Source organism: Telmatherina bonti (assembly GCF_933228915.1).
Source record: "Telmatherina bonti genome assembly, chromosome: 7".
Classification (NCBI taxonomy): Eukaryota; Metazoa; Chordata; class Actinopteri; order Atheriniformes; family Telmatherinidae; genus Telmatherina; species Telmatherina bonti.
In genome coordinates, this window is record NC_136625.1 from 13,237,184 (window position 1) to 13,259,722 (window position 22,539).

Consider the following 22,539-nt stretch of genomic DNA (forward strand, 5'->3'; position numbering starts at 1 on the left):
CACCCACTGCTGCAATTTTAGAGGAAAAAAGGGAGAAAGGAAGAGACTCTGACCTGGTAAATTGTCCCTCATCTTTTGTATTCATGCCAAGGTAATCATTCCTTCAGGGGTGTGTCTGTGTGATCCTCACAGCAGCAACTCTCTCCTCTTCTATCTGAGTGGAGGGTACAGGGACAATCTGTGGCTGCATCACTGTACAGTCTTCACCAGCGGCTAGCTGGCTGTGATATGGAGTCAATTAAGGCAGGGCAGTGCGTGTGTGTGTGTGTGTGTGTGTGTGTGTGTGTGTGTTTTGCAGCAATGTGCAACCCTCCACACTCCAGCTGGTTACCTTGGTTCTTTCTTTCCAGCAGTTCACAGTAATCTAAACCCACGGCAGGAGGATGCATTTGTTGTCTTTCAGGGTCACCTGTATCTGATGGGGTGAGGAAGAGGGGGGTGGGGTCATCTTTTGTCTAAAAGGACCAAAAAATGGAGACAGAAACAAGGTGTAGCCTTGTTCTTTTCACCCTTTTGCCAGGTGGTGAGGAGTTAGGCTTAATGGCACACAGTCCTGCCTTCAGGGCAGTCTGGCCTCACGTGAGCTGGAGAAGCGTTTCAAGAGCAAAAGACTTTTCTAAGTGGGGAAAGGGAATTGAGTGGGTGGACAAAATAATAATGATTTTAAAAAAATCAGTTCATCTGCTGCAACACTCATTACAGAGTTTACAACCAGGTTTTAGTTTCTTTGTCTCCCGTCTACAAAATTAGAATTAAAAGTGAGCATTTTGCTGTTCAAACAATTCGAGGTCTGTGGTTTGATTAATGCTCTCAAACCAACAATCGGCACTCCACTCTCTGCAGCTAAACAGAGTTATATTACTAAGAAGCTGCATCTGGTGTCCTTTCAGCACATTTTGGTTTAAAGAGGCTGATATGTGTCGGGTGAAAACAGGCGAGTCCCCGGTGTTGTGCGGTGTTCTCCTTCATAAGACATCACCCAACCAAAGTAAGCAGAGCATGAATGAAAAAAAAAAAAGAGCAAAACCTCCCATCATTCAGCTCTCAATGACTGTGGCAAAACACCGTGTTAAAATACAGGGTGACTCAAAAAACAAATAAAACCCTCAGCCTGGCAGCAAACATACAATTGTTTCACTCTGAAGAAAGGACCAGTTAGTTTCCACTTTGAGCTTTTGTCTGTGAGCATCGTGTTGGAGGAAAAACAAGCTTCACGGCACTAAAAAAAAAAAAGATCTTTGCAGTGCTGTGAAATCTGATAATCCTTCAAACTAATGGTTCTATATTTCTGCTCGAGTTGTATTTCATTACACATCCTCAGTGGTGATTTCAGTAGGAAAGCTGTCTGCAGGGCGTGATGCTTCGCATGTTTCAGGTTTTATCATCAGATGCAGGTAACAATGAAACATCATTTCCAGTTATTAAATTCTTTGACCAGGAGCCCTCTCAGTATAGAACATATATATAATAGAGTAAAACTGTGATGAAGACAACAGAACAGACATAAAAGACAATAGAATATGAAAACACAGAAAGTTGTGGTTTAGACTTCTGGATGGAAAATGTCCAGAGCAAACTGACCAGCATGGCTTGCAGGTAAAAGCTGTCCCTGAATCTGCCTGTGTGAGTTTTAATGTTCCTCTACTGCCTGCCTGATGGCAGGAGGCTGAGGAGTGTGAAAATGGGATGGCTGGGAGCAGAGAGGGTCCACTGGGGCCTTCCTTCTAGCGTGTTGCCTGTAGACGTCCTGGATGGCCGGCAGTTCATACCTGCAGATGCGTTGTGCAGATCTGACCACCTTTCACAATGAAGTGGGAAATCAGAAACATCAACATTTATCTGACAAATATAAAAAAAATTTTTAAAAAAAGGCAAAAAATGTTTAGACTTACCAGGAGAAATTAATCAGATTGCTTTAAGTGTGCTTATAGGAGCACACTTAAAACAATAAACACACGATAGTGTCAAGAAATAATCACATTTGTAGACAAACAGCTGTTGCCCTTGACTTGACGGTGCGTTTGTGAGCTCATGCTGTACAACAAATTGAGAATAAATCACGGCGTGACTCCTCCAAATCGTTCAAGTTCACTTAGTAAACTTGATGTGAAACACAGTTATATATCTGTTTTCTTTATGATGAATTCTACACACTGCTGCTGCTGCTGCACCACGCTGCTCACAAAACAACTCCCAACAAAACAGCTTCGGCTTGTTTCCTGTTCATTTGGCCAAATCAGGTAACCTTCAATTTGCCCATTGTGTTTATAGGAGCTGTTGCTGAAAACTGCATCTCATCGTGTTCAAGCTTCATTCAAATCAGTGTTTTTTTTCTCTCTCATTCATCCTACAACACTGCTTTGTTATCTGTCTTTTTACTAATTAAAGCAGCGTGAGCTGCTGGTTTCTACATGTTGGACTACTGAAGTACTGCGTGCATTTCCACGTTAATGTGATGGTAGAGCTCAGTTGTTGCAGATGTGTGTTACAGCTGTTTACGTGGGACTCGGTTCGGGGTTCTCTAAGCTGTTGCTTTCCTTTCCATTGTTTGCTTTAATCGTGCACACAGGTGCACATTAAAACGTCTGTTCCGTTGCACAGGTTTTTTTTTTTTCTCACTTTCCTTAGAGACACACACTTGCACTAAAGCACTCCCTTTACACTAGTGCAAGCTTTGAAGATCAGAGCTCTGCCGCCAGTGTCTCCGCTTCTATAAACACTCGGGATGAGCTTTTATATTAACCAGTGCCTCTAACAAGATCACCCGCCAAATCACTTATACAAAAACACTCTCAGCTTTCATCAGTGAGTTTTCATTAGACTCCTTTTGAGTCAGATGTAGTGTTTTTTCTTTCCTTTTTTCTGAAGTAGATAATTGCCTTTCATCAAAGACGTCTGCCTCCAGGATCCTCACAGAAAACTCCATCCTAATTAAGACCAGAGCAGCAGGAGCTGTCAACCTGGAGTATGACTGCTGACCACTGGATTCCCTAATTGCCTCTGTTTCGATATTCACACCCACCTCCTCTTTCTCCTCCTCTCTTCGTCTTCATTAGTTCTCAGCTTACTTCCCACCCCGGTTCTCCCTAATGACTGGTCAAACGTATATGCCAGACAAACAGCTCCAAACAAGCCCTGCTCCATCGACTCTGCCCCGCAGCGTTCAACCTGCTGGAGTCTGTCAGTGTGTGTGCATGCTTGCCTCTGCATAGAAACAGGTTTGATTCTCCTCTCAACGCAGCACCGCTTTCCTTCAGAAGGGGATTTTTTTTTTCCATTGGCTTCTCTGCTTTTGCCTGCAGACGTTGAGGCTCACTCTTAATTGGTGACTGCGGCTGAACCATCCTCATGTCCACTCGTCTTCTGCTGCTAATTTGCGTTTTGATTCCCTGATTGTTACACTCGATGTATTCGCTCTCGCTATTCCTATAAAATTCAGCCCATTAGCCTTGCATTTATCCTCTCATACTGGATCTGCCCCCCTAATAATTTGTCCCATATCATAAATTGCACCCTCCTGGTCTCCTCCTGGTTATTTGTTTAGAAGGCATATTCATAACCCATAACACTGAAGCTATGTTACTGAATGATGAAATAATACACTGGAATTCCAAATGAATTTCACTGAGAATATTTTTTGTTACTTTATAATGAAGTAACATGCTTCAAATGGACCTTTCTATTCTTCATTTGCTGCGTTTAGCGTTGGTAGTTATGCTGGCGCCAAGCCTCTGGAAATGGCGATGACTTTTTCAGTCACATAAATAGTAAAGCTAACTTCTTATACTGTGTATTATTTCAGCAGCTAATGTATTTTTGAGGGATTGCCTTATTGGTCACTTTTTTCATTTTTTTTTTCATAAGCAAACATCTTTCATCAGTTTCAGCTCTTTTCAGTTGGTAGCTGCTGATTAGTAATGATAATTAACTGAATTAAGCTTTCTGTTTGTGGCCACTAGCTTGCTAGCTTAGTCAGGATGAGCGTTCGGTGGAGCTAGCTAGCATAAATCTCACTGTATTTAAGTGTTGCAGTCTTTTGGGTTTTGGTTTTTTGTACACATATGTGTTTGTGATATACACTGGCTCCTGTTGTTTCATATAAGGGACAATAGGAAGCAACACTGTGATTGTTATTTTTTTTTCTTACATAGCAGCCACATGATGCTAATTTTGACAGCTTTTTCCTTTTATTTTTATTTTGGTGACTAAAACAGGACCAATAATTGATGGTTGGAAGGCAGAAAGGCAGCCCACAGGCAGCTGTCTTTGTTGCTTACTGATACATTGTTAGATTTTACAGATGAGATGGGTGTTTTTTTTGTTTGTTTGTTTGTTTAAGTGGTGGTCTTCTAATTAGAGGATCAGTGATTTGTTCCCCTGCTAGTGTCCCTGCAACACATTGAACACATAATTGCCTTTACTATGGTCATGCTTGGCGGAGCGACTGTAACGAATAGGAGTTTGCTATTAGTTATGATTGATAAAGGATTGAGGGATCTGAGTTTTTGATGCTCAAGACAAGAAACTGTGTTCAGAGGGAAGATTATGAACTTGAGGATCTTGAGGAAATTATTGCTGCAAAAAACATCAACTCAGTCATTTTCTTTTTTATTACCAAACCCCTAACAAATCCATGTTACACATTATGCAGTAAGCTAAGTTAATATACAGAAAGGATGTATTGTTTACTTTAGAGAACTGAAATAAAAGAAATACTTTGCTTTCTGCCAGCAGTAAAACACTTCTTGATAAAATAATCAGCTGTATGAAAAGCTAATGAAAGCAAAGAACAAGGATGGCCTGAGACAGCTGGTTTTGCATTTCCTGACTTTGTTTTACTTTCATTTACACCTGAGTGTCTTAAGACTTTGTAACTATGACAGGCAGTTTTGTTCTCTCCCATGTAATGCTGTAAAATATGAGCCATCAGTCCTTAATGAGCCATGGAGGACACAAACTGCATGCATAACCTATATTCACCAAGTGACATTGAATGAAATAAAGCTGCATGTATATCAAGGTGAGAATTTCCTCCTATTTTATTCTTTTTTGAGATTTTCATCAAGACTTTTGCCTCAAGGTGCCATTATTGTCTGAGTATAGCAAAAGCTTTCCGCCTGAGGAGACTAAACAAAGGCATCATTGATGAGCCAAAAGGTCATCCCTGAGGAGGCTGAAAATACTCCTCTCTGTTCTTGCATCTTTGGGTGATACCAGACAGCTAGACAGCATCATGCTGGGCTGGATGATTCCTGCTTCTAAATGCCTACATTTACAGGCCGTATCCTCTATCTCGCATCCTAGAAGACCCAGCACCTTCTCTAAGCCCCTGCTCGAGCCCCCTTCCTGCAGCATTCACACACATAAAATCAATAACAAGACTGCAATGCTATTTCTCTGCTCTGAGGGAGTATGGCATATGTCTACCATAATGTTTTGTTCCAGTCTAACTATGTATTTGTCCTCGGGGGACACAGCTGAGATGGGAAAGGAAGGAAAGGGGACTCGTGTGAGGAATTAGGGTTGATTCGCTCTCTCTAAAGACTCGTGTGAGTTTTAACCACCAATTATTTCCTGTGTTACCCATGGACAGTAAATTCTGTGAGCCCTGACCACTAAACCAATCGGAGCAGCTTTGCTGCACACTCTTTCTTTTTTTTTTTATCCACAATCACAAAGTAATAATATGTGATTATACAAATCCTCTATGGATTTTACGCCTCCCTGTTGTTTAATTACACACTCTTGTACACAGGCTCTAAATGTCACTCAATACGAGCAGACATCTGACTCACAATCAGCCCTGATATGTCTTAACTCTTAGTACTCATTTGGTACGCCGCCGATCTAAAGCGACAGCATCAACACTTCGCGAAATATCTCAGGAACCACATAAAAAAAACTTAATTGGGGAAATTGCTTTCACAAGCACACTCTTTGGTTGATGTATTGTGAGCTAGGGAAAATTTTAGCCTTTCGAGAAGGTTTTCAATCCCGCCGTTAGGTGCGGCGTTATTTCCGGCGTTAACTTTGCATGCAAATTCTGCAAAAAAAAAGTAAATAGTTTTGGTTGTGTTTATTTTAGAATGTTGCGATCTTTTTTTCCTGATAGCCATGGCCTGAGAGAAACTTATTTAAAAATGAAAAAGCTTCCACGTTGTTGATCTGTGTCTTTTTTAATTGAATTCTATGACATTTAATATCTGTTTTGTTTTTTCTTTTGTTTTTATATTCATATAACGTTTGATCCGTCCATGTGGAATCTTTTTAGAATACATATCATGATTGCCCAGGTTGTCCTGAAAAAAAGAAGATGTTCATTACTAGACTGTGTGTGAAAGGGTTGAGATTATACATGCATTAATATACAGAGAGGTCAGGTGGACGAAAAATAGCTTGGAGCTTGAAGGGTTAAAGATTGAAAACACACATGTTGAGTGGTTGGCTCCATGTTTATTCTATTCTTTAATCAATAGACGAATCCTGTCTCATCAGCCACTGCCTCTGTTTGGTGTTGAAACCCCCACCAGGTTGTGTCCCTTTGCTCTCAAGGATACCACTTCCCCAGGTGGTCTGGGACTGAGTTTCACCTGTTTTTCATCCCCCCCCTCCACTGTCTCTCAAGGTTAATCCACCCAGCTTTAAGAGCCATGTTTTCCTCGGGTCAGAAAATCAGGCAGGAAGTCAGGCAATGACGGCTCCTGCAGCGCCATGAAGGACGAGCCCAGTGGAAGCAGATGAGGGCTCAGATGCCGACAGATTGAGGAAACAGAGGAGGACAGCCTTGGCTGTCTGGACTGTCACTCCAGCAAGCAGACGAGAGATGTGACTATCGTGGGTCTGCATTTTGTTGTGTTTTTTTTTTATTTTTTTAAGGCTGGCTGCTGCTGATGGATGGATAGGGCCTAATGAAACCAGGGCAGGCATGTGGTGAGTGCCACAACAGCGACAAGGTTTCTACTCATCCCTATAGGCTGAAAACTTTACAGTTAAATGAAAAGTTCATACTGGAATGAATTATCTGGTTTCTCCCTTTAATATGCTGAATTTTCCTTTTCAGTTGCTGAAACATTAATGACATTTAATTCAGGAGCTGTTTTGTATTTGGGTTACTCGTTATTTCATAAGCAGTTATAGAGGCAAAATGCCTGAAGCTAATTCAGTGGCTGGGTTTGCAAACTGTTTCAAAGCTTTTGCTCTTAATCAAGTGAAAGAGGTCACTACTAGAATGTAAAAACAAAGCAAATCTGTCAGAAACAGAGTAGCAAAACAAAAGCAGTAGCCTGCAGTTACAAAGAGCAAACTTAGCAACATGAAAACCTGGAAGACAATAAATGCTCATGTGATTCTTTCCATGTTAAAGAAAACTCCTTCATGACACTCGGCCAAGTGAAGAGCGCTCTCCAGGAAGAGATATGTCATTTTCTGACTCTATCATAGAAAGACAACTCCACTAGAGCAGATACAGAGGGTTCACCATGAGACACAAACTACTTAGTAGCCCCAAGAACAAAAACAACAGCAAATTTTTATTTTTGCATAAGCAACTTATAAAGCATTCTCGTGTAGCTAAAAATGCAACCAGTCTGCACTGTGAGTGCACACGGCTTCCAGCAACACTGGGCTATGTATGTTTACTGAAGACTTAAGAATTTGGCCAAGTTTTGATTTGCAGGTAAACATACTGTCTCCTCTTTATAGCCAAATGCAGAAATCAGGATTAGACAACATTTCTATGTATAGATGGATGCAGACCAGAGAAACATTGCAAAAGCAGCACATGTGTATAAAAATTAAATGTGCTGAAATTGCCACCAACATTTGCGGACAGCTGCTGTAAGGACCTGGGGAAGTATTTAAAAAAGCAATAAAAAGGTACATTTTTGGTGAAATCAACAGGTTCCAGACAAAGGGCAGCCAACCAAGCCAATAAAAATGCTTATGCTAATTTGTCCAGATACGTTTTAGGAAAAGAAAGTGCTGCAACTTCTTCCATCCCTCAGATTTAAATGTAAATCCCCTTGAATTAAAGCCGGGACTTTACTTTAACCCTTTATTCATGATTTAAATGCAATCTAGCAGATAGAAATACGTCAAAAATGATGTCAGTGACTTAATTTATTTCAAACCTTACTGTGTATGCGGGTTTCCTCTGCTCCTCTTCTGTCAGTAAAATAAATAGAAAAATAGTCATTATTATCCCTTGGAGGGAAATTTCTTTCCAATGCCTGCACATGTTCATGACTCATAAGATGCACAAATACATGTTTCATATCTTAAACACATAATGTCATATACAGTGTTTATAAAGTACTGCATCAATACAAAGTCTTGTTATTGTTTTACTATTTCTGATGAGCCTAAAATCATAATACAAATAAAATTATATGGCTAATAAGATCATCTATCTATCTATCTATCTATCTATCTATATATATATATATATATATATATATATATATATATATATATATATATATATATATATACATACATAAGACGTTAGTAATGGTCATTCAGAGCAATTCGATTTGAAACGAATGATGACTCATCATTCATCTGTTGTCTTCACCTAAAAGACTGAAGGACTGATATAGAAAACCATTTTAGAACACATTTTATATTGAGTCTATCCCAGTTGCTATCAGACAAGAGGCAAGAGCACCCTGGAAGAGGTCGACAGTCCTTCACAGAGCCCCCACAAGAAGACAAGCAATCACTCTCGCCCACACTCACTCTTGGGGAGAATTTAGAAACACCCGCCAATGCGCGGATAGAACATGCAAACTCCCAAAAGAAAGCTTCAACTCAGGCTTGAACCGAGAAGCTTGTTGCTAGAAGAAACTTTTTACTCGCTAATAAATGTCTTACAAAAAGAGCCCCAACTCCACAAGCTGGGAGATACTGGTTTACTCACTAAAATGTTAACATTTCATCCTTGTATGATAAAAATGGTGATTATATAAACATATTTTTGTGAGGAAAATACGTTTCCCCACAATTATTATTAGAAGGAAAAGCAAAAACAACTGGAATATATATATATATATATATATATATATATATATATATATATATATATATATATATATATATATATATATATATATATATATATATATATATATACATATATATATGTATGTATATATATATATATATATATATATATATATATGTATGTATATATATATATATATATATATATATATATATATATATATATATATATATATATATATATATATATATATATATATGTATGTATATATATATACATATAGAAAATGATTTAAAAAGAGGAAGGATTTCCTGGATTTCTTTCCTCCCATATCTGTTTTCACCTCCAGAAAGACAAAAGAGCCCAACAGTAATAAGAATCTATTATTCAGGCTTAGGTCTGCATTATTGATCGCAGCTTTGATCAGGTTTAACCAGGCACTGATAGGGGGGAAAGGGAAAAAAAATGGAGTTTAAATACCAAAAATCTTTTAATGATGATCACAGCTATTTTGTTCAGTAAGGAGGAACAAAGCCAGCAATATTGAATACATAAATGATAGATGGGTCTTGAATTGTAAACAATTTATTCCATGAATCATTTAACAGTGACCAATTTTCATGGGGTTTTTGAAGATAAATTGAAATCTAGAAGCAGGCGTTTGCCTCCAACTCAGAGGTAAACCACAATTTACCTTTAGCTCCATCTTCTCGGCCCACACCACCACATTGGAGGGGTCATGTAATTCCAGCTGAAGTGAAGAGCGTCGTCCCAACCATCCAGCCTATTTCTTACTAATAGCCTGTCCAGGCTCCATGAGGAGGCTAACCCTCGCCAGCAAGGCCCACTTAAATTCTCTGAGAGACAGAGGAAGTGAGAATAGAGTCTGCAGAGCCACTTAAAAGCTCTTGGGGGGGAAAAAAATGGGATTTCTGACCTGCTTTACTGGTGTCACAGCGGTACACCCAGATTGACTGTCAAGACACTGGCAGGTGGAAGACGGAAGGGCAGGGGGGAGGAATAGATGGCTGCTACTGCTGCTGCCAGTGATGATGTAGACCACCAGGACCTCATTAGCTCAACATTTCATCAAACACCACAGCACCAGGGTAGCTCTCACTGCCTCCATACATCTCTTTCTCTTCTGTCCTCCTTTCCATTTCATTGTTTTTTATCACTTTCTTGCTCCTTTTGCGGCGTCCTTTTCTCTCCCAGCTCTCTCCCCTCTCCGACTTCCTCTCCTTCAATACCTTCAGGTCTCATTAACCAAACGAGCGTGCACTGCTGCTAATCCGCCACTAAGTCAAAGTCAGAAGATTATAATGATAATGACACATCTCCCCCGCCACCACCACCTCCACATACATCTACTGTAGCTATAATCATTTATTTTTGTTAATGCCAAGAAAATGTAAATTTGTTATGGCAATAAAGATGTAAATAGCTGCCACATTTCTGCTGGGGTGATATTTCAGGGCACATTAAGGGGCTCTGCAGGCCTGGTTAACATATCATTGATTTTCTGTGCAGAGGTCTGCGTGCAAGCAGGGAAAATCTGAGACATATGCACACATGCAATGCACATGTGCAGCAGCATCGCGCATAGCAACTAAATGTAGAACAGTTTTTTTTAAACATAAATAGGTCCATGATAATGATTTATGTGCACTGCGTGCTGAAAAAGAGGCCACACACTGAATAAACTTGCCTTTACAACATCAGACTTTCACTGTGGTCTGGAATAGAATAAATAAACAAAACAGCAGCATAAGCTGAAATATGAAAAAAAAACTGCATCACGTTTTATTAACAGAATTATTTCATATAAAATGATCTGGGTAATTCCTATAATAATAACATTAAACAATTTAAAGATTGTATAGAAAACACAAACCAAATCCTACAGAAATGAATCTGTGATCCACACATGCAAGGAATCTGAAAATCATTGGAATGAAGGTGTGTACACCTGTAAGAACCAGTAACAGATCTCACCCGGTATGAACTGATGCAAGCAGAGCATGAGCATTAAAGGTAGAGTTTGTAAGATTTCAAGGCGATTCTTTCCACCACCAGGTGGCAAACATCAGGTCGTGAGCAAAACTGCTACCTCCACAAACGACCACAGGTTGGCAGTCATGAGCAAAACTCCTCACCCCTCCTCCTTGCCAGCTCCAATGAGGGCAGGAATCGCTTGTGAGCTGTAGCTCAGAGCCGCTCTGCAATAAATGGGCTTATACTCCCCCTACTGGTGGAAAAAAGTACTTTTTTTTTTTTACTGGTCAGAAAACATTCAAGAAGGGTCTTTGTCATTAATTAAACTTGTAATTTAATAACGCATCAGATATGGACAGACTGGAACCTACATGTTTAAAAAACTATCTAATTATGATTGTAGTTATTTTTTTAGTTAATTTATTTTGAAAATATTGAAATTCTTACATACTCTACCTTTAATGATGGAATATAGACTCAGAAACCAACTATAAAAATTAGTCACAACACAGTTGCAGCAATAATCAAGTGCTACTATAGAAGCATATGAGCGCTAATCAGAGCCAGAGTGGTGGAAACAACACAAAGTGTGTAGCTTGTACACAATCTGTCTCAGAAAAACAGACTGGGAGAAAAACTTGTGTGACACCTCAGACAGTGTGAAGGACACTGCATAATGCCCCCCGCCCTACACAACACAGCAGCTGAAACTCAGTAAAGACATGAACGCAGCTCACCTAATCATCTTCATTTATGGAATCTTTGGTTAGATGAGACCTCATAAATATAAATATATTTCTCCAGCTCACATGAGACTCGGTATGTTTAAACCTGGCTAGGACTAGCACAGTGGATGCACAGTGTTACCAGTCAAACATGGAGGTGGGAGTGTGATGATATGGTGCTGCAACAAAAACAGAGGACAGAAGACATTATTATATTATATTATAATTTATTAAAATTTATTTGATTTGATTTTACTTTTTTATTTTATGATCTTTTGTTAAATACTTGTCTCTAAGAGCGTGGAGCGATACTAAGGTTGCAGAGTAGAGGATCAAAAGCGAAAACTGTGACCGGGCCAATTATGTCGTCTTCCTTTAATCCACCTTCAGGGTGTGTTGAAGAGAAGTGGAGAGAACCCCAAATCTTCCAGGAAAGATCAGTTTAAATGGGATAAATGTAAAACCCTAAATAAATACTAAAATGCTTGTAGAACATGAAAGACTACATGACAAAATTTGAATGGTTTTACTCTGCTGCATCTAAATATTGTCTTAGTGGATTGTTATCACCTGTTGATCACTTGTCATTCCTTCCCTCAGTGCATTCCCTTTGGTTTTGTTTGCTCATTGCAAGATCCTTGTCACCATAATTCACTCTGTTCCCGTGGATGTTTTCTTTGTTGCCAGATCTTCGCCTGCATTTCATTTTCATGTCTTTTGTGTCTATGTTTTGTCAATGGACTCCTGCCTGTGTGTGTTTTGCACAGTGGGATCCAGTATGCATACTTTGCGTCTCTACTTCCCGTTCTCTGCATTTAGTTTCTCATCCAGCTTCAACTGTATGCCGAATGTTGTTATTAAGCCTTATGCATAATTGTATGTGTTTATAAAAAGCTTTGTGGAGCTACAGAAATATATTCTTCATGCTTTAAAATGTTGTTTCACAAGAAACTGATATGCAATAATGTGTACTTTACAAAAGCATGTCTGGCTTTGTCTTTTTGTATATAGTTTGATAAGTATAACTAATATATACGGTTAATGTCATGTTTTTTGTGTGTTCAATTCTGCACAGGTTCATATTTAAATAAGCATTAGATGGGAGTTTTATACAACAGAATAATGGTTTAAGAGGCATAAACACACATTTCTCTGTTGTGTGTGAGTGGGAGTAAGATTTAAGGTGAATCCTTTGTAAGACCCTGGGGCTTCTACCACTCGCAAAGCAATATGACAAGTAACATATACCCTGGAGGCTCTGTCGCTGCCTGTTTGTCAACAAAACATTTTCTGCCTCAAACACACCGAAGAGCTTTTTGGCAAACTTCCCCAAAGTGTGCGCTTCTGTCTGCTTTGCATATTTCTGTTTAAACTTGGGCTACACAGAACTTCAGAGCATTTTAAAGGCCTGGGAAAAAAAAAAAAGGTTTTTAGAGTTTTAAATAAAAGTAGTGCAAAAGCAACAGTGAAACTCTTCTGCTCATATGCAGATGCAAAAACAGGACGATGACAAGCTCAGAGGGTTTGAATGACAGTTGTTTTTCTCAGTTTTACCACACTGCTGTTGTTTCTGTCTCCTCCAAGCAGCCTCTCCGGATGCACTGCCACACCTGCGCCCTGGTCACCAGCTCAGGTCACCTCATCGGAGGGGGGCGGGGGAAAGAGATCGACCAGGCTGAGTGCGTCATCCGCATGAACGATGCTCCAACTGCCAGGGGTTACGCCCACGATGTCGGCCGCCGCACCTCCCTGCGGGTCATAGCTCACTCCAGCATGCAGCGGGTCCTGCGCAGTCGCCACGAGCTGCTCAACGCCAGCCAGGACACCGTGTTCATCTTCTGGGGCCCCAGCAACTACATGAGGCGCGACGGGAAGGGGCTGGTGTACAACAACCTGCGGCTGATGAACCAGGTGCTGCCTAAACTCAGAGTCTACATCATCTCCTGGCAGAAGATGCTGCAGTTTGACGAACTCTTCAAGAAGGAGACCGGCAAGGACAGGTGAGCTTGGTGCTAAAGAGAGAAATTACTTTCAAAAAGCATTTTTAAAATCCCTCAATTGAAGATTTATGAAGTTTTTTTTTTCATCAAAGTAACTATTTCCTTTATTAATTTATTAGTCATTAAGTTTATTTAACTATATCATAGAACAGAATATTTTGATTTAAATATTTACTATTTAAAATTACTATTAAATTAAAATTTACTATTATTAACTATAAAAATGACTGTTTTAAGAAAGTTGACCAGTGTGTTGGCAAAGTTGGTGAGTTTACAATATAACAAGACTTTTCATGTTTTTATCTAGTGGATTTAGTTTTTTCTAAGATGTTTCAGTGTTAAAGTCTTAGGTTGAAACCCATAAATATGACAAATTTTGAGTTGGATTTTGCTTCTTTTCTGGGTTTTTAACAATGTAAATTGAGTCTTTTTGCTTTTTAATTAGGTAAGTTTAAATCTGAGAACTTCTCTTCAGCTCATGACGCTGACATCTCTGACTTGTAACCATTTTCCACTCTTAAACCGTCTTCTTGACCACTTTTACATTGACATCGTGATGCAGCTCATTGTTCCATTATACCACTTCATATTTTCACTCTTTTCCCCAGTCAGACAAAATCATTACTGTTATCAAAATCTGCCTTTTTTTTTTTTTTATCATTTTAATTTTGATATAATTTGTGAAAAACAATTTTTAGCACAACCTCTTGACATATTTTCCTTCTAAGGGAAGAAACACAAGGTATACATTTTTCTGATGAGTCGTCAGATTGATCCATGAAACGCAGATGAGGAAATTATTTCATATCTATCAGGCCCGACTTTTCTGTAAGGCTGGGAATTTTTTGATGATGGAGATGAAGCAGCGGCACAGACGGGGAAATAGGTGACATGTATAAATGAGAGAAAAAGAAAGAAAATAAAGTTTTAAGAAATAGTAAACTAATTATTAAAAGTAAGTTTGTTAAATGTAAAATGTAAAGCTACGTTAAAGCAAAGAACCAACGTTTGGTTTGGTTTTTTTAATCAGCAGTTGTTTACTTAGGATGAACCTGGTTTTAGTTTTTGCTGTACAAATCATTATATTCTGTTGATAAGGAGAAAAACATGCTTTAACCTAAACGTCTGGTCTTACTTAGGCAGTGTTGCATATAGAAAGCAAGACAACAAAGTAAAAGCGTCACAGCCTTTTCATGTTGTTTACCAACAGAAAGTTTCTCTACGTTTCCAACCAAATTAAAAGAATCAGAATTTGGTTTTACTACTCATTTTGCTTTCAGAAATTAAAATATATCAATAAATATTTTATTGTATTCCAACCCTTCTCCTGCCATCATACCTGCCTCGCTGAGGAACTGTTACAGTCACACAATGTGACCTTAGTCTGCCTGAAAACACATTTTCAGCAGTAATTATAAGCTCCTGGGTTAAGAGTAATTCATATATTTGTTGTAATTTTTTTTTCTATTAAAAATAAATCAGGTAATTTCCAACTTCAGTGTATAGATTTTTTTCTGTGATGCATTTATTATAACTTTGCATAAAACTAGACATATTATATTGTAATGATGAATGAATGAAGTTTTATTAAACAGACTCATATCCATAAATATTACATTAACAATCCCAATGTTAAACGAAAAAAAACCAATAAAATAAATGATCATACACATAGCTTTTTTTTCCCATGCTTGCAGGAAACCATGTGAAGAAATAGATGTTTCGGTTTTGCTCTTTAGGTTGAAACGTATGAGATGTCAACACATTAACCTGGATGTTTCTGGCTTGTGTGAAGAATGTGACGTAAAACTAAAGTTAACCAGAAAAAACGTCTGTCCTTTCCCTGTGTGTGATGACCAGATGGCTCTCACCACACTCTGATCCATATTTCAGTTCGTTTCAGTCGCTTTATTTGAAGCTGAAAAGCGTTAAAGAAAGTATTTAAGTTCCTAATCCAGTCGCCATTAATGCTTAATGAGCGCCCAACCTTACGCCCGCTGTGATGAATGAGTCTTTGTTCTGGGATGTCAGCGAAGACTGAATATAGTTTCACTTTGAGTCAGATGGACAATGCCAAGCAGAGGATTTGATGTAAAGCTCAGACAAACATCCTTCAGATGCTGTCGCTATAATTACAGGAAATATTTACAGCTTCTGTTTTGATTCTTTGTATCATTCGACATCAACATCTGCAAGGCTCATTTGTGGTCACTTCGGCTCTGTAATTTGTTAAACTGGAAAGGAATTAAGCCTTATAGTATTGATGTTTCAGCTTTTTAATGTGTGAGATAAGTTTAAAGGAACCAATTTGCATGCAGAATGCAACGTTCCTTTATAAAAGAAGCATCTTTAAACTAATTTATGGAATGATTAAATTCTCTGTGAAAGCAGCACTGACACCACAGTTTCTGGATAATCAGATGTGCTGAACTGGCAACCCTGCAAGCATGTAATTACAATTATGGGTTAACCCATTTCTGTAAAGGTAATTAGGATGGTGTGGGATGATGCTGCATCCCACCATTTTAATAACACAGAGTGAGCAGAGCTGGAAAACAGGTGTTTCCGCCACCTCTGTGCTAAACTGACAAGCCAGACTGAGCCTCAACTGCTGATTAAAGGCAAATTAGCTTTTGAAATACGTTTATTTTCCAATTTTTCTATGATGCTTTATTGTGATCACTTACAGACCCACTTGGGTTTCTACTGGACTGATTCAGGGAGCTGCGGTGTCGTGTGCTGCTAATAATTTACTGACCAAAATGACTGCAGTGTGGATGGCTTTAAGGGCAAATTCTAACCCAAGTAAGGACTGAAAGGAGATGCTTTGGTGACTTTTTTTTTTTTTTTTTAAATGGCACAAAAAAGGAGAGGAGGAACACAGCAAGGCACTTTTGCACATATCTGAGAACAACTCCCATCACAGAAAAAACATGTGTAGCACATGTACACCACATGTGCAAACGCGTAGTTCTGATACACTTTCTTGTGACCTTTATGTGAAAAACATGTGTGTGTTGTTTTGGTTTTTTTTTTTTAACATTTTCATGTAATCCACATCTGAACACCATGTTTTACACATGTACCTAACATGTGAGCCACATCTGGCTCACATCAGAAAACGTGGTTTTGGGTCATTTTCATATGATCCACATGTGAAAATTCTTAATTGACATGTGCAAACATGTGGATTTGGTGCATTTTAATGTCATCTAAATGTAGATAAAACATCCAAGCATGAATTTTTGAAGCATTTTCATATGATCCACATGTACATATGAAAATGTGTGTTATATATGACCACAAAGGTTATATGTAACACACTTAAAGAATATCTGGTTCACATGTAATGAACATGTGAATTACATATGACCACATCTAGTTCACATGAGGTCATATGTGAAATTTATATCAGTTTTCAATAAGGGCATCAATTCAGGCTGAAATGACACCAGACGTCGTCTTTCTAATACAACAGGTTTGTAAAATTGCAGTGGAAAAGCACCTGAAAGATTCAGCGGGAAATATAAAAATCCTAAACAGGAATAATAGGACACACTTTCTATGAAACTCACCCCTACTTACAGCAGATCAGGAGTAACCTTTAAAGGCCACGCGTACGCCCACATGTTGAAACTTAGTTTGTCTGATGAGGCTTCTGCTCAGGTTGATGGTGAGCAAACCAATGCAGGGAACCATGAAATGTCAACACATTCCCTAAACTATGATAAAAATGATAGAGGTGTAATTTGTAACAAACACAAATCCTGTTTCGCTCTACAGGCGCGTCCTCGGTGTGCCGTAAAAAGAGAGCGAGGCTCAGAGCAGTGAAAGCAAAACCACTCCTCACTATGTGGGACAAAATCATGAAATGTTGAAAATCTAAAGGGAAAAAACAGAAGCAGATGGCTGTGGTGATGATGTGATCAGATTGCCACATGAATCAAACATTCCAGGCATTTTTTTAATCCCCTCTTCTTGGGATTAATTGGATTTGGATCTGCGATGGATTGGCGAGCTGTCCAGGGTGTACCCTGCCTTTCACCCAAAGACTGCAGGGATAGGCTCCAGTTTCGGACTAAGCGGTTCAGATAATGAATGAATGAATGAATGAATGAATGAATGAATGAATTTCAGCTCAATTACCAAATTGTCTTCATCTTCACCCACTCAGTTTTATGGCACCTAAATAATCACTGCCACTAAAATGGATTTGGATTTAAACATACAGGTGGATGAAGACCTGCCTTCTTTTTTCTTTTTGTCTTTTTTTTTTTTTTTTAGCTCAATTTCAATTCTATGCAAATATTTATATTTAACTGTGTAAGTTTGGCCACGTACTTGAAACAGTTACAACTATGTAGGTTGGTATTTGGTACGTCCATTAAAATCTATATATAGAGTTTTTTCTTCTTTTTTTTTTTTCAATAGGCCTTCTTTCTTCAATATAAGCTACATATTCTCTGGTTCACTGTTTTTTAAGGCTCACTGACCAGGACATTCCAGTTATTTGCAAGTCAAACAATGAGACATGCATTAAATGTAATTGAATCCAAAGTCATGCTTCATGTAATTCGACTGGATGATGAGATGTGAACGCTCACTGAAGTCAAGGCGAGCTCACGCAGTGCTGATTCCTCTACATTTCACATAATACGTCCACTTTAAACAAGAGTTTAAAGCCAACATCAGTATCATTATGTAATATTTTTATCTTCACCATGGAGGTGGTGGAGGTTTCTGCAGGTGTTTGTCCGTCATCTGTTAGCAACTTTACACCTAAACTACTGCATGGATTTTTTTTTTTTCTGAGAATGGGTCTTGGTCCAACGTAGAGTAATCTAAGGAATTTTCGGACTGATCTGGACGCCATCTGGATCCAGGATTGTTATGAAGGATTCTTCATTATTATAGAGGCTATTTAGTAAATACGCATACAACTACAGTAAATGGTCAGGATGCTTGGCCAAAAAATACAGAAGTCAGGTTTTTATGAGATATCAAAGTTAGATCTGGATCCTGGCACTGAATAATATGATCTAAAACAAGAAAAAGCAGATTCTTTGGAATTTTCATCACTGCTAGAGAACAAATTAAGATATAAACATTATGAGTGTGATGATATACTTTTGTCCCGCTTAGATTTGATTCCAAATCTTTGGGTGCCGATTGGGTGCAATTCTCACGATTCTTTAATTTAGCTGATTTTTGTAGACAAAAAAAAAAAGCAATATCTAAAGTCGCTCGTCATTTTTCTTCATTTCTATTAGGAAAACACAACACAGTAGCCAGACCATCATCTGCTACAAGACAAGTAAAAGATCAATAAAAACAATTGAAATGACAAAAACAATTTTCATGGATTTTTTTCTTTAAACAAAAAAATCTATTTTAAATTTGTGAAGCAAAAAATCCCAATGTTCGATTTTTTTATTCAATTTCCCACCCCTAATAAACATGCAACAAACATCACAATATAGCAAAGACACTGTGGATTCTAAATGTATTTAAGAATCTAGTGTATCCATATAAAATGAATGTAGGATATTGGCATAGGGTGGAAAATCACAATGTGGGTGGAAATGAGCTGATTGGCAGAGGTGTGTGTCGTACTTTTCTAGTAAAACATGGTATTCTACAATAGCTACTGAGTGAGTCTTTTAAATTAATTTAGATTTTTTGCGTATTGTATCATTTCATGTGAAATGACAAGAATAACACAGATGTGATTTTTACCTTGGGGCATTTTGCACCATGGATAACTGCAGATGTTTCACACACACACACACACACACACACACACACACACACACACACACACACACACACACACACACACACACACACACGCGCGCGCGCGCGCACACACACACATAATACTTCATCACTATAAAATGGTGCAACTTTTCCTGAATTTTTTTGAAGCAACGATTGATGCTTGTGGAGATGTGGCATCAGAAGAATTGTGCAGTATAACGAACAGGATTTAGAAGAAAAACTACTGTGTGCTTAAAAGTTTTGCAATCTAAAGAAAATCTGAACTTTTCAGTGTTGCTATTTTTACCAGGGAGGAGTTTCAAACAGGGCTGCAGCAGACATGCATCAGTCAGATAGTGCCACGGAAGTCATGCACAGATGGAGCTGGGGGAAAAAAGGAAGGAGCTCAAATTAGTAATTAGCGCTGAAACACCTGTAATCATTGTACTCAGGTTGTACTCACTTTGTAATCATTGTAATCACCTGCAATCATTGGACTCACTCAGGTTGTACTTGTCGAGGATTAGCGGTGCACGGTGGATGTGCTTCTGAGGACGGGTGGGGGAGGGGATCTGTGTTTTTTTTTTTTTTTTTTTACACAAAACTTTAATGTAACACAGGGAGAAGAATATTTATGTTTTGTTTTGTTTTTTGACAAGTTAAAGCTGTGTTCTTAAAGAAAGAAAGATAATAAGAATGTCAAAAAACTATGTAAACACGAGAACCAGCTCGGCTCTCCGTCATACGGATAAATCTGACATCCCACTCACTCTTTGCCTCCAGTCCTTTTTAAAAGACAGCCATTGAAGCTAAGAGCTTGACATTTCACACCACATTATTCATCAGCATGCTCATCAACAAGGAAATGAGGAAGTCTTCTTCAGTGAGATTAGGGGCTTGCCTCCCGACTAAGACCCCCGTGCATCCACAACAGATGGCTATATGACGAAACACCGCGCTTTGAAGTCTCTAATTTGCAAAAGGAAATAGTATGTGTGTGTGTGTGTGTGTGTGTGTGTGTGTGTGTGTGTGTGTGTGTGTGATTGAGGGACAGTGCTGTTGTTATATTAAAGCCTTGGAGCTGTGTTTACATATCACAACAAATCAACACGTTGCAGACAACCTGGCTCCGGTCTTAATTAAATGAAAATGAGAATGCTGTGCTGCGGCAGCGATAGCATCACTTTGAGACAACACTGTTGTTTGCCGCATGGACGGACCCTAATAAATATAAAAGTTGGAAAAAATTGCATTGTCACTAGTCATTACGCTGTCACTCAGCCAGTCTGAGCTGGTTGAATCATAGAATCTGGGTTATCTGTCCTCTCACACAGTTAAGCAAGAGGAGCTATTTGCGGGCACATTTGTCCAGCTAATACAATGTTGGACTAAAGAGTTGTTGGAGGGAAACTAAATAAGCACAGAGGAGAAGAGATTATTTAGCTTGATTTGCAGGAATGGGACAAAACAATGGACATGAATCACTTTTACTGTTTCTACGTTTATTCATGCTGTAATGGTGAAGGCAAAGTTGATGTCGTCAATCAGTTTATAGATGCCGTATTGGGGCCCGAGGCTGTCGTTTGCATGCACAGAATAGTAACACAAAGACAGGGTGTCCTTACACGAATGTTATTGCAAGCTTCAAACAAACCAACAAACAAACAAAAAACTAGTTTGAAATTAGTTTTAGGATCATAACACATTATTGATAAGTGCATTCATGGTAGCTTTGATTTTGTAAAATGTAAGAATGCTAATTAGCATACTTAGCATTTTTCTGCACAACCGCTAACATTAAGCTCCAGTTTCTCTCTCCTTATTTCCTTTTTCTCTGTCTTATTCTTCTAGAGATTTCATCCTTGTAGTCTAACATAACTAAACCAGGAAGCAGTGGGTGTAAATGGAAGTACATTCTTCACAAATGGCTTCCATCCCATTTATAACATAGGGTGACATACCTTCACATTCTCTATTTAGGCAAGATGAAAAATTGGACTAAAACAAATGTTGTAAAGGATTAATTAGAGCACAGCAACTGGATAAAATGCAGTATGGAACAGGAACAATAAGTGCAATCCTTTCAAGTAAATGAACCTGTTCACCACAGTTCCTCATAAGACAAATGACAACATTAACTTAATTCAATTTAACTTAAACTTGAATTAAACAATCAAATCAAACAAATAACGAAAAAATGAATCAAACAACAGCACACTGAAACAGAAACATATTCTGGGGTGAAAGCCAAAGAATAAAAATGGGTATTAAGAGTTTGAAAAATGAACAATAAGGAGGCTTGTCTACTGTGGAGGAAAAGTTCATTCCAGTTTTGAACCTGCAACTATACCGCTGTCCGCTGTCCCCTCTGAAGTTGCTGGACACACTACAGAGTTGATTTGCCGATCCAATTTAAAATCACTGGATGGATAATAATAAAAAAAGAGAGAAATGCTCACAATCTGTTTTACAATGTTTGTTTTTTTTTAAAAAAAATAAATAAATTACTACTGCAAACAACATTAATGGAAAAAGTCAAATGCTCACAAATTTAGCAGCTGTTATCTTTTACAAGAAGATAAATCATCAGTCTTTTCCAGTCAGCTGCAGTGTCCAGCTGCAGCGGAGAAATCCTCCATGGTTCTGCATTCCTCCACAAAATCTGTACAGATTACAGAGTTTCTCCTGCTATTCCTTCTGGGCTCTCCACTGGCATGACTTAGCAGCTGCTTTCTGTGGCGCTGTATTATTTGTGTGCTCGCAAGAAAAAAGTCCTTGAGTAGACCTTCCATAATGAAGGAGGAGGATGCCTGATGAGCTGGGAAAATGATGTATTCCAACCCTCGCAGGCATTGTTAGTCCCATCTCCCCCCTCCAGGGTGGCATTCCAGTCTATCCCAGTCTGATGTAGAGTCTGACTGCAGTGAGGAAATTCTCCATGCTCCTGCATCCCTCCATAAAATCTGTGCAGAGATTACATTGTTTCTTCTGCATCTCCTTTTGGGCTCTTCGTTGGTCCACCTTATGCAACCAGCTTCTAAAAAGGGTTCAAACCCCTTTC

The 22,539-nt window shown here is 38.6% G+C and overlaps 1 protein-coding gene across 1 annotated transcript in view; it reads left to right on the forward strand.

The window, feature by feature from the left end:
- Positions 1-22,539, forward strand: part of st6galnac5a (ST6 (alpha-N-acetyl-neuraminyl-2,3-beta-galactosyl-1,3)-N-acetylgalactosaminide alpha-2,6-sialyltransferase 5a) — a gene marked incomplete at both ends in the record, with an annotated part of 91,551 nt that overhangs the window by 57,565 nt on the left and 11,447 nt on the right. Inside the window, one exon of the mRNA XM_079243751.1 lies at positions 13,309-13,721. Within this exon, the coding sequence (XP_079099877.1) occupies positions 13,309-13,721 (413 nt within the window). The remainder of the gene's footprint in view (positions 1-13,308; positions 13,722-22,539) is intronic.